Source organism: Channa argus, chromosome 12, assembly GCF_033026475.1.
Source record: "Channa argus isolate prfri chromosome 12, Channa argus male v1.0, whole genome shotgun sequence".
Taxonomy (NCBI): domain Eukaryota; kingdom Metazoa; phylum Chordata; class Actinopteri; order Anabantiformes; family Channidae; genus Channa; species Channa argus.
The window spans coordinates 5,358,286-5,371,978 of record NC_090208.1 but is presented as its reverse complement, the minus strand read 5'-3'; the positions used below and the strand labels follow the sequence as shown (position 1 = coordinate 5,371,978).

The following is a 13,693-nucleotide window of genomic DNA, read 5'->3' as shown; positions in this document are numbered from 1 at the left end:
TGGAGGTGTGGACAGAGTTTAGTGACTTGGTGGGAGAAAAACAAGATAACATAAGACCAGATAAGCCTTTATTCGTCCAAAAGTGGGGAAATGTCCGTGTTACGGCAGCAGTAAAAGTGTGCGAATGTACAGCAAGAGTTGGAAGATTTGCCAGCTGTGGTGAATTTTCTAGTTTTCATTACAGCCACCACAAACATAATGGTAAGAGATCTGATAAGTGAAGAACTGGAGACAGGCAGGACAAGTAGAACACAACACAGGTAAGTGCTGGACTGTACCTGCGCCCAAAGCCGAAGCTGAAGACACACATTCAGGTTCTACCCATCAATAGCCTGTCCATGACTGTTATTTCAGAAAATAAAAGCCCAAAACCCCGACTCAGCAACCTCCCATTATTGTCTCCTTCATACTTTAATCTGTGGCCTGGATGTTTTGTTTACTAACGAGGCTGCAAAAGTATATAGATCTTTATTTAACCAGGTAATATGTCTAATATCAGGTGTGACTGGTGCCTAAAGTTAAACTGTTGTATAAGAAGAGAGTAAAATATTTAAAGTGACTGTTCTGTTGTTAGGGGAGAATAATAAATTTAAATCTTCAGAACTGCTGTCTAACACACTGAGGACACACAGGACAGACATCTACATAATGAGTTGACACTGTCCACAGGAAATGACAGCTAAGAGGCGCTGCACATACAAAACTACTCAATCACACACACGCTAGTACATGAGTTTATCAATAATTAATTTTTTAATACAATTTTTTTTTATGTCATTGAAAAAAATTACAGTAGGAAAAAACATATTGTCATAGCAAAAATTACCATATCTGGTCTTAGAAACCTCAAGTGTAATCAGTAAAGAAGCTTCAACATCCAGATGTCTTTCAGGGTTTTAGTATCTTGCAAGAGAGAAGAACATCGACAGAGTTTCAGTTCTCCATTCTATGCAGTTCTAAACTTCATACATCACACATTAGTTTTAGAACCTTCTGTTGCTGGGCAGAACATTCTCCACCCTCAGGCTACTGCTCCCAGCACTTTTCTCCTTTTCTGGAAACCTTTTCCCTTTTCAGCACTTTGATAAGCAGCTGTGAGCATGAAGTGACTCTGGGTCACTACAGTGTGGGATGGTCTGCTGTTAGACAATAACTGACCTTGGAGCAGTTCTGCAAACACTTCAGGACAAAACATGTATATGAGACAAAGTTTGAACAACATTCAAACATTCAAAAGTAAACTGAGTTCAAGTTGTCATTATAACTAGGTAAAATGCTAAGGATATATATGTACACATATGTACCCAAATACTCTGTATAAAACATGTAAATATATGTACAAAACATATCCAATTTATCACCTACAGACATAAACATTATTATTATTAAACCTTAAAAAAATAAATCGTATTAATGTTAACAGTGAACATGTCCCAGGGACTTAGGTAGTGAACACCTGCCCAGGCCTGCAGTCCAGGTGTTCACACAGGTGTAGAAAACAACCAACTGAGCACGTATAAAATAATGAAATTAAATAAAATAAATAACATTTCCAGCTGGTGAAGGTGTTTGATGATTCCTGTTCAGTTTACCATCTTAAAGCTGCACTGTTTTAAGGCTGAGGTTTACTGGAAAACTGAAAAAGTCCCTGTGATGTGACCTTGGAGACCCATGGACCTGAGACCTGGAGGACAATGTGTTGACTATAGTTCATCACCTGAGACAGATAGCTCATGGGAGACCGTAGCAGGAGCTGAGAGCTGCCAGCATAACTCACAGCATGATCTGAGGTAAAAGAACACATCCTTCGTCTGCTGCTGTCACAGAAGTGTTTTTAAAAGTGCTATATACACGCCGTCCATCTTCTGTTTACAATTTACGTTTCACATGGGCTCTTGGATGTTGTTAAAAAAAAGAGGAGTGGATTTCTTTTCATGGCACTGATACACTTCAGATCAAAAAGACAAAAACAATCCAAACGGTCAGACCAGCTACCAGTCCAGCACATTCTCTGCTGTGTCCATTTGTCTTGTTTTTTTCATGTTTGTCAGTGTCTCCTGTTGTGTCTCCTGCAGATGAGAATCAGATGCGAGGTATGAGGTGTTAGGTAGGTGATGAAACATTATCTCATGTGAATCATTTCAAGTCCAGACTCTGTAATCTCACCTGTTATGCTGGCAGACTTGACTGTAACATTCAGGTTGACGATAACGACGATGGCAGTTTTCTTGTTGGCATCTATGACCTGACACTCGTAGTATCCAGCGAATCCAGCCGTCACATTCTTTAGAGTGAGAGTCAGGTCTCCATCTTTCATGTCACTGTCATTCAGCTCCACCTTGTCCATAAAAGCAGGATCTTGGTTGTCTGGATCAGGCTGCCCATCCCGGTAAAAAAACACGTATTTTGTCCCCGGGCCAAATTTGGACCACTTGACAGCGAGGATTGTGGTGTTTGGGGGAGCTCGACATGGCAGATGGATATTCTGTCCAGGCTCAACTGGCAGGTATCTGTGGTCTGGAACACACATATAAGAGGGGAAAAGCAGTTGTTAAGATTAAAAAGTTAAAGAAATCTCCATCTCATCATCAGCTAATTAACGTGAAGCGTTTCTGAGTACTTACCAATTCAGGGAACAGAGACACAATTTTCCCCAAAAAAATCTCTTCAGCTTCTCCTGAATCGTGCTGCTTTGTCTCTCATACACATGCTGTATACAAATACACACAGACTGTCTCTGAATACAGGTTCCAGCCATGTCACTGTTTGTAGATTAAAATGTACAGCATTTAGTCTGCACTTCCACAAAGATTTGCGATGGGGTTTGGTGCCTTTTAAGAGTTCAAACTTATGCTACAACAGTCGCCAATTTTAAAAGTCCAATCCTCTTCTCCTCACAGTCGACATGTGTTGGACATTGGCCACAATGTCTCTGCACTAAACACTTAAACACACGGTACCATCCACTTTTTAGCTTGTTTTCCAGCCTTTCCTGAGTGTTTAGCTCAATGTTCGCACCAACATATGTATTAATAGTGCTTCTGGAACCGTAAAGAACAGTACCATAAAGAAGGTAAGAAAATGGACACAGGTCTAGAACATGGAGGACGTGGACCCGACTATTTAAATAAAAGACCATACTTGTTTTTTTTTAGTACAAAAAACAACAACAAAAAAATTGTTACTTCCTGTAATCAGAAATTTCAGAAACTCCCCTTTTGACTGATCATGCAATAGTCTCATTTGAGCTCAACAGGAACAAGCACTGAAATCTACCACTAGATGGCGATTTAACACCTCCCCCCTAAAGATGAAGATTTCAACAAAGGAAGCTAAGAAGAGGAGCTGTTTGTTTGTTTCCATGCACTTGTTGTAGATGGCTTTAGCCAAAGGACAGAAGGTCTTGGTTTTTGGGGATCACAGTCTGATTTTTCTTTGGCAGTTTTTGGAGGACGGACTGGCAGGGGTGAGCCAGGTCAGACTTTATCCTATTTTCTTTTCTCATTAATACAGAAATAAAAATCGTTTTCCTTTTCCTATACACAGGTTAATGGTAGAATTCAGCTATTAACATTTGCAAATGATTAAACCGGATATAACTTTGAAGTCATCAAAAAAAAAATGGTACTGTTGTTCTAGTTAACTATAAAATTCCTTTCTTCAGCTCTACAAAAGTTTGGGTTTGACATCTCACTGATTCATTCGATAAATAATTGGTTAAACATGTCACCAAAAATCCCGATCAATACAGATGGTTCACTAAGATTTTCATAATACAGGGGGACCATCCAAGGATGTCTGCGCTCTCACTGCTTATTAGTCGAACCTCAACCAAGCAAATTTCAAAATTACAAGCTAACAGACATTCAATCTTTATGAAGATAACATGTTTAAACGCCTTCCGGACTCTCTGTCTTCCTTACAATAATCTTTTATTTATGTTATTTGTTTCTCACAAATTTTCAGCTACTCTGTGAATTGGTCTAAATTCATCATCTTGCCACTTTGAATGAGGGGGACGTGGCAGCCCTGACATCAGCCAATCACCTCACCATTGGTAATATTCAGAATATAGGAGTCAATATTAGCTTATGCTGTCAGAGTTGTTCAGTCTTAACCTCACATCATTACTCAAATCAATACAAGATGATCCTAATAGCTCATCCTATCCACCCATCTCTCTCTCTGGAAGCTGTTAAATCAATCAGTTCTTCTTCTTTCCCTTTCGTCTGTTCCCTTTCAGGAGTCACCACAGCGAATCACGTGCCTCCATCTAACTCTGTCCTCTGCATCCTCTTCCCTCACACCAACTAACTTCATGTCCTCGCTCACTACATCCATAAATCTCCTCTTTGGTCTTCCTCTAGACCTCCTGCCTGGCAGCTCCAACTTCAGCATCCTTCTACCGATATATTCACAGTTTCTCCTCTGAACATGTTCAAACCACCTCAATCTGGCCTCTCTGACTTTATCTCCAACACATCTAACATGAGCTGTCCCTCTGATGTCCTCATTCCTGATCCTGTCCATCCTCGTCTCTCCCAAAGAGAACCTCAACATTCTAACCTCATCTGTCAGCCTGTCCATCACCAGAGCAAACAAGAAGGGGCTCAGAGCTGATCCTTGATGCAGACCCACCTCCACCTTGAACTCCTCTGTCACACCTACAGCACCTCACCACTGTCTTACAGCTCTCATACATGTCCTGCACCACTCTAACATACTTCTCTGCCACTCCAGACGTCCTCATACAATACCACAGCTCCTCTCTCTGCACCCTGTCATACACTTTCTCTAAATCTACGAAGACACAATGCAACTCCCTCTGACCTTCTCTGTACTTCTCCATCAGCATCCTCAAAGCAAATACTGCATCTCTTGTACTGTTTCTAGGCATGAAACCATATTGCTGCTCACAAATGTTCACCTCTGTCCTTAGCCGAGCTTCCACTACTCTTTCCCACAACTTCATTGTTTGGCTCATCAGCTTTATTTCTCTGTAGTTGCCACAGCTCTGCACATCTCCCTTGTTCTTAAAAATTGGTACCAGTACACTTTTCCTCCAGTCGTCAGCATCCTCTCACTCTCCAAGATCTTGTTAAACAAACTAGTCAGAAACTCTACTGCCACCTCTCCTAGACACTTCCATACCTCCACAGGTTTGTCATCAGGACCAACTGCCTTTCCACTCTTCATCCTCTTTAACGTCCTCCTCACTTCACTCTTACTAATCTTTGCTACTTCCTGCTCCACACCAGTCACCTCTTCTACTCTTCGTTCCCTTTCATTTCCTCGTTCATCAACTCTTCAAAGTTCTCCTTCCATCTTCCCATCACACTCCTGGCACCTGTCAATACATTTCCATCCTTATCTTTAATCACACTAACCTGCTGCACATCCTTCCCATCTCTATCTCTTTGCCTCGCTAACCTGTACAAATCCACCTCTCCCTCCTTCTCCTATTTTCAATATCCAGGTGGAAAGAAGACCTCACTGGAACTTCTGCAGAAAGCTGGACCCAAATATGAAATAATACCTTTAAACACACAAGGTTACAACACACACACGGTTACAGCGCCTCCATTATAAAGTTATAGAGAACATATTACATTGTTATAACTTTTAAAAAATGGGATGTAAGAACAACAGATCCAATTGTCATAATACATATAACACATGACCAGAATTTTGTACCTTAGGCAAAATTTATTCAATACACATGTGAAAAACAATTTCTTCACTGTCACCAAAATAACAATTTTATTAAAGTGGAAACACATAGCGAATACAATCGTCATGCACAGGTCACTCATGTATAAAAATAATGCTTGCATTGTGAAAGTCTGACATTCCAGAGTTGAGGCCAGGATGCAGAGATCCAGTCCTACACGCCTCTCTGCAGTCTCCCTAACAGCTGCCACCCCCCCACAACTGACAAATACCTTTATAGACTGTGTCTGTTCACCAACCAACTAAATTACATAAACCAAAAATGAACAAGAGTTAACCCCCAAAACTATTAAATGTGGATTATTAAATATCAGATCTCTTTCTTCTAAATCTCTGTTAGTAATTGACTTAATAAACGATCATCAATTCGATTTATGTTGTCTTACTGAAACTTGGTTGCAGCAGGCAGAATATGTCAGTTTAAATGAGTCAACCCCCCCCAAGTCATATTAATTATCATGTTCCTAGGCTGAGGTGGAGGAGTTGCAGCAATCTTCCATTCTAGCTTATCAATAATTCCTAGACCTAAACATAGTTATAAATCATCTGAGAGTCTTACTCTTAGCCTTTCACACCCAAACTGGAAAACTCAAAAACCACTATTATTTGTTATCGTGTACCGTCCTCCAGTCCCTTATTCAGAGTTTTTGATAGAATTTAGTGGTTAGTACAGATAACGTTATTATAGTGAGTGACTTTAACATTCCTGTAGATGCTGACAGTAACTGTGTTTAATTCATTATTAGATTCAAAATGTAAATAGACCGACTCACTGTTTTAGTCAAACCTTAGACCTTGTCTTTACATATGGAATTAAAACAGATAATTTAACTGTATTTTCTCATAACTCTCTTCTCTCTGACCATTTTCTAATATTATTTGAATTCACAATGAAGGGGACTACACAGCAGTTAGAAACAAATTCCACTACAGCAGGTGCTTATCTGAAAATGCTGTGAACAAATTTAAGTGATTCTTTCATTATTTACTTCCCCATGTGTAAATAGAATGTCTGTTAGACCCTATCCCATGGCCACCCACCCTGAGCCTGGTTCTGCTGGAGGTTTCCCTCTCCACTGTTGCCTGAATTTCTGAATTTTGAATGAATTTCTATTATATTGGTTTTTATTAAATAAAAAGGGTGGATAACACAGCACACACACAAAACAATTCATTTTAAGCACATTTGAGCAAAAAATGGACAAATAACATTTACATGTTAGATATTACATTCATCAACAACTCCCTGTGGCCTTCTACTGATCAGTTTATGTCCAGTAACCTGTCTTCACCAATCGTGATATACCACAGTCTTGATCTTTCATGTGTTTATTGATCACACTCCGTAAAACAGACAAAACAATGGTGAAAATACTAATGGCATAAATAATCAGTCACTAAATATCAGCTGGATTCAAGTGCCAAGTGGTGTGATACTGAAGACTGAAGCTTTGCAGCTAAATGGAAAACCTCATGTTCACTAGAGTCAACTGCTTAAATTATCAAGAGAAGTAAGATCCTTAATTAATTGTGTTGCCTACACAGCACAAATATTACAGATTTTTAGTTGAATTAAATAAAGACTCTTACAGCTCCTTCTACTTTATCATAAAGTTCACTGTAGGAATGACTTGTAGTGATGGTCTAACAGACAAAGAAGAAACAGTGTGTAGTTGGGGACTGAAGGTGCTTGTGTACAGTAACTGAGATGTGTTGGGAGAATGTTGATGCAACCCTTCGACACTTCAGTCAATGCAAAACACTTGTTTTGTGGATCTGTTTTGGTTTTAGACACGGAGACGCACTGTTGGCTTAACATTGGGTCACAATGATTTTTAGTTTTTAAATTAATATTCACAAATAATCCCCAAAATTGAAAATGGTCTCCACTTATATAGCACTTTTCTACCTATTGGTACCTAAAGCCCTTTACTTCTCATTCGCAATAACAATTTCTCTCACACACACACACACAAACACACACACTCTCTCTCTCCCTCTCTCACACCGATGCACCCCACCATTTCCCCTCTGATTGGACAGTTCGACAGCTTCAGGTTGTTATTTTTCATTCACATTCAGGTGGAAAAGACACTGAAGTTACAAATTCAGTAACTGACACAGAATGGGAAAGTTGAGCGTGTACTTTTCTATGTCGTTTCTGTACCGAGTCTTACACACAAACCCTCATTTGATTTTTTAAGAACACATCTTTTTTCTACGAATACAAAGTTTATTTTTCAGATGTACAACCCTACTTGCCATATTTTGCTATAAATACAGGAACAGAAATTTTGTTACTACAAATATTTGTTGGATTATGTGTGAATATTTATTAAAAAGCACAAAATCCTCGTGACCCTCGTTGGAGCCCGCAGATGAACAGCAAGAACAACAACAACAACAACAAGTGTCCTTGAGGCTGGTTGCCCACTGCTCCCTCCCCAGGATGAACGATTTTAAATGACTGAACCGAACCACACAGATCTCCAATTACATAGCATATCTCCTAGTCAGAAATGTATTCTCACAAGTCATAATGCTAATTAAATATATCCACAATCACAATATTGCTAATAGAAGTTGTATTTCAATATATCAACAACTTCGAATAAGTACAAATTGCCGTTTTAACGTTTATTACCTAGGCTGAATATATTTATATTGCAGGTATTTGTGTTTTAATTCTTCTTAGTCAAAAAGTACAGCACGTAATCCACAAAACGTCCATCACAACTTCCACAATTTATCCAAAATGTCTTCCCAGGACATACGACGTCACATTTTGCCTTCATAAGTATTCGGCTTGATTGATAATAAAAGCACATAAAATGCAATAGTGACGTCATTATCTTGGGAAATAGGACAGTATATTAGGGATATCTGCGACATTTACTCAATGTAGCGATTTCACTGCTGTAGACTTGAGCAACCACCCCCACCCCCACCCAAAGACATACAGAGACTGATGTTGACAAGCAGGAAGACCAATTATGAATTCATGTTGCATATCTAATTTGTTTTAAAGGCGATCGGACGTCTGCTTGTTAAACTGCGGCGATGACGTAATTCGCCTTATTGTTACATGTAAACCAAGTAACGTTAGTGTTAGTTTGAGATGACGTCAAGTTTGTGTCACACGGACATAATCTGTAAACAATAACTAACAGTAACTAAAGTAGCCGCTTAGTGATTAGTTTAATGACAGTGCGCAGTTTGTCAGTTTCACGGTGACGCGTCAGAGAACCGAACACTTTACGGAACCTTGACTCGAACTCATTTAAACTCCGATTTAACTTTCTGCAACGTTTCCTAACGACACAGACGACGGTTATTCACATAAACTCACCGACAGAGGAAACAGCGGGTAAAAAACTCAGGATTCCGACGAACAGCGCGAGAACCGACATGGCGACGATCGAACCGGCTTCTTCTTAAATTTGGAAGTTTCTAGAACTTTTACCGGTCTGTACACTTTCACCGAAAGGTTCCTCCCACCTGTTCACTTTCTGATAATGCTGCGCCACCTACTGGGCTTAAAGTTTCGTGGACAGGTCTTCCAACTACATATATATTTACAAAAGAAAATATAATAATATATATAAGAGAAGTCGTCATATTCTCTACACAGTATATGAAGTTGTTACCATGTGTGAACAGAACCCTAAACCCAAACCCCAGTGTGAAACCTGAACCATCACGTTTTACTGTGGGGACTTGAATCGAACTCCCACAGTGTGAATAATTACAGGTCTCACTTCAGAGTTTAGAGACTGAGAGGAGTTTAAGTTTTTTAGTTTTCATTACAGCCACAGAGATAAGCAGAGGAGGTGTCACTGTCAGTTAAAACCACATCAAGCTCTTTCTCTGTGATCTGTACAAAACCTCAATGAATCACAAAGTGAACAGCTTGTTATTTACTCTGTATAGGCTCCACATCAGGAAAAATACACGATCGATGAGTACATTGTAAGGATGATTCCATTTGGTCCTGCAGAGGTGGGTGGAGGTGTGGTCATAGGTTTTTCTGCAGAGAGAATCACCTGTTCAGGTGAACATTTCTGGATGAAATAAGTGTTGAAATCAAAGTGAAGCTTTGTGACGTAGATCCAGCTCCAGACTCTCCATGACTGCTGATGTGACATTTGTAGAGGCCATCATCAGACTTGGTGACATGGTGGATGGTCATGTGACCTGTAGGGTCAGTCCTGACTTGGAAAGGTCAAGCAGAGGCAGTACTCTGGGCAGAGACAGTTCCAAAGTCACGGGATCATTGCATTGTTTGGGAACTACATGAAATTTAGAACATGGAAGCATCATCCCAGCAATGGACTCTGGTGGGGAGAACCTTTTAAAGTTCACAGGAATGTCCTCCACCTGCGACCACACTAGTGAGAGGCTATGCACTAAAGGGTCGGACAACAGAGGTGGCCCGGGGTGGTACTGGCCATCCCAGAAATCTGATTGGCCACCAGGTGCCAGGGACAAGGTGGTAGCTACCTCTAGCTGAGAAGTGACCAAAGCTGAAGCTGAAGACATGGATTCAGGTTTTACCCATCAATAGCCTGTCCATGACTGTTATTTGGTCACCACCAAGCTGAGTTCACTGTTACATTAGTGAGAATAATGACTTGAACAACAGCTTAATTTTAATAACTAAAGGTTTTGTCTGTCTTAGTTCCTCAATTTAAAATGTCTGCTGTGGATTCTTGGCAGAGCTCTTATGCCCAGAAAAAGATAGTGACTAAATTCACATTTAGAATGTTATCATTCTTATTTTGTTACATAAAAACATCACATGCTTTAGAAAACTCTGTCTCCGGCCCTTTTTTATTAATAAAATCTTCCACTAAGTTCAACGATACATTGAAAACATAAAGGTAAAGTTATTTTATTTATGTTTAGGTGGCAGTGTGTTATAAAGGCTAAACCAGAGAAGCTTCAGCTGTTTCATCAGATGGTAACTGTTCATCTCTAATCTCACTGCAAGAGAAAACACTGGCAGCGTTTCTGCAAGCTCAACTCTTAAGATATTCATTAAATAAAGTGAAGGCAAAGCTTTTCAAGACTGTAACACTTGCAAATATCCTGAATGAATCTGAGAAGTTATTATTTTGAAAAAAGTGTTAAACTGTTGTATAAGACCAAAGTAAAATATTTAAAGTGAATCTTCTGTCATTAGTGGAGAATAGTACATCTAAATCTTCAGACCTGCTGTCTAACAAACACACAGGACAGATGTCTACATAATGAGTTGACATTGTCCACAGGACATGACAGCAAAGAGGCACTGCACATACAAAACTACTCAATCACACACATGCTAGTACATGAGTTTATCAATAATTATTTTTTTAATACAATGTCATACAAAAAATTACAGTAGAAAAAAGTTTTAAACTTTACATAAATACTCTGTATAAAACATGTAAATATATGTACAAAACATATCCAAATTATCACCTATAGACATAAACATTTTTATTATTAAACCTTTAAAAAATAAATCGTATTAATGTTAACAGTGAACATGTCCCAGGGACTTAGGTAGTGAACACCTGCCCAGGCCTGCAGTCCAGGTGTTCACACAGGTGTAGAAAACAACCAACTGAGCACGTATAAAATAATGAAATTAAATAAAATAAATAATATTTCCAGCTGGTGACGGTGTTTGATGATTCCTGTTCACATGTGCAAAAACACAGTAACACTGAGCTGTGGCTCAGTTGGTGAAGCCGAAGTTAAAAAAGGATCAGTGTTTCCACTGCCAATGTCTTTGTAATGTTCAGTAAATCTGCTGAATGCCAAACTAAAGTTGAAACAGGCAACATTATTGAATAAAGACGTAGAGAGGTAGCTTCTGGTGAGTTAATGCATAGTTTCTACTATTGATGCTGTGTGTGTTTTATTCTGCAGCTGCAAAGAACAGCTGCAGAAGAGCTTCAGTGTTCAGTTTCCACCTTAAAGCTGAATTTTTTTTAAGTCCGAGGTTTACTGGAAAACTGAAAAGGTCCCTGTGATGTGTCCTAGTAGACCCATGGACCTGAGACCTGGAGCCCCCAAGGAAAAAGAGACAGATAGCTCATTGGAGACCATGGAGGGGCTGAGAGCTCCAAGCATAAATCACAGCATGATCCGAGGTAAAAGAACACTTGTTCACCATCCTTCGTCTGCTGCTGTCACAGAAGTTTTTTTAAAAGTGCTATATACACACCGTCCATCTTCTGTTTACAGTTTATGTTGTAGACCATCTGTCAGATGTTTGCTTCATCCAGAGAACAGAGGGGTGGAATATTAATCATGGGTTTTTTCAACTTTAAAAAAATCCCAGCACAAAGACAAGTTGTCCCAACAATTATCAGACCAGCTACCATTCCAATATGTCTGTGTCCATCCAAAGTGTCTCCAGCTGTACCTCCTGCAGATCAAAATCAGATGACATTACTCACATTTACTGTTTTCAACAGTCACTGTGTGGCTGTACTCCAAACTCAATTGAGTCTGAGCTTGGTAACCCCACCTGTGGAATTTGCACTAACATCCAGGTTGATAATCGCGATGGCTTCAGTCTTAATATGTCCTTTTTTGCCCTTTTTGATCTGACACATGTATCTTCCTGTGTCATCAGTCTTCACATTCTCCAGCATCAGAGACAGGTCTCCATCCTTCGTCCCACCGTTCATCAGCTTTGACCTGTTTGTAAAAGCAGGATGTTGGTTGTCTGGATCAGATTAACCGTCCCGTTGAAATAACACGTATTTTGCCCCATGTCAGTGTTGATCCACTTGACACCAAGGATCCTGGTGTTGTTCGGAGCTTGACATGGCAAAATGATGTTCTGTCCAGCCTCAGCTGTGATGTTTATCAGTTCTGAAACAGAAATAAGACGGAAAAATGAAGTTCAAGTTAAAACTGTCCAAGTACACAATCTGTCTAGTGCCTATCACACTACCAGTCTCAGACCTACTTAAGAGGACCCCCACAGGTCTATTGTAACAACAAAAACCAGCTGACAAAAATCAAAAGGAGTTAATATTCTGTGACTGAAAAAAGACAAACAGGAGAAAAAGCAAGATAGTGGTAAGTGGAGATGATAACGATTAAATATAATAAACTAAACAGTGTTAGCTAAATGCTACTGGTGTAGCTGTAATTGTGGTGAAGAGACAGTTGAACCACAGAACTTCCTCTGGTGTCACATTGTTTCTTTTATTGACTTTGTCATTTTCCGTGAGCTAACTTGGCTAACTAAGTTAGCAGAGCAGCCTAATGTGTCCAGTTTGCTGGAGTCAACTTGTTAGCTTTGCTAGCAGGCTGCAAATAATCAGCTAAATCAGACAATACTTGTTCTGTGGTAAAGTGATTAAAGCTGTGTCCAACTGTGAAGCTTTGAATGCTAAGTAATGAAATGTAGATGCAAAGCAATTTGTACAAATGTACTATAAATCACTGATGTCTTACTGTGTTATTGTACTCGGTGCAGTGTGGTGCGTATTTTATTGTATTTTTCATATCTTAAGCGCTTTGATGAAGCATAAACACACTCTAGGTTCAACACTGCACATGTAAATGATGTAATGTTAGTTTTAGTTGGCGACCACGACGTGTACAGGGTAAAACACAGTACACGTACACAGTAAACAAAGTAGCCGCTTAGTTAGCGTCCCAGAGAACCAAGCACTTCGCTGAACCGGTTCGGGTCTTAATTCGAACTCATTTAAACTTTCTGTAAAGTTTCCCAACAAGACACACGACGGTTTGTACGGTACACAAACTCACCGAGAGAGTAAACAGCAGGTAAAACACTCATTATTCCGACAAACAGCGGGAGAACTAACATGGTGACGATCGAACTCCTTCCAAAATCTAGAACTTTCTTCAACTTTTCCCAAGACGTCTGTCCTGCCTGTTCAGGTTCCTCTAATGTCGCATATCGCCACCTACCGGCCGGGAGGTCTGTGCA

The 13,693-nt window shown here is 39.7% G+C and overlaps 1 protein-coding gene and 1 long non-coding RNA gene across 3 annotated transcripts; both read right to left on the bottom strand.

Annotated features, from left to right (window-relative positions):
* Window positions 1-755: 755 nt before the first annotated feature.
* LOC137137893 (myelin-oligodendrocyte glycoprotein-like) lies at window positions 756-9,254 on the bottom strand. Of its 2 annotated transcripts, none has more exons than XM_067524681.1 (3): window positions 9,080-9,254; window positions 2,167-2,710; window positions 756-2,069 (listed from the first exon to the last, which is right to left on the bottom strand). In XM_067524681.1, the coding sequence occupies exons 2-3, from the start codon at window positions 2,528-2,530 to the stop codon at window positions 1,951-1,953; spliced, it is 483 nt and encodes a 160-aa protein (XP_067380782.1). In that variant the 5' UTR covers window positions 2,531-2,710; window positions 9,080-9,254; the 3' UTR covers window positions 756-1,950. The 2 variants fall into 2 exon arrangements, with proteins under 2 accessions (XP_067380782.1, XP_067380781.1); XM_067524680.1 differs by having other exon boundaries at window positions 2,167-2,517.
* Window positions 9,255-11,061: 1,807 nt separating this feature from the next.
* Window positions 11,062-13,643, bottom strand: LOC137137894 (uncharacterized). Its single transcript, XR_010915848.1, has 2 exons — window positions 13,510-13,643; window positions 11,062-12,600 (listed from the first exon to the last, which is right to left on the bottom strand). It is a non-coding gene; the product is annotated as an uncharacterized lncRNA (long non-coding RNA).
* Window positions 13,644-13,693: the final 50 nt, after the last annotated feature.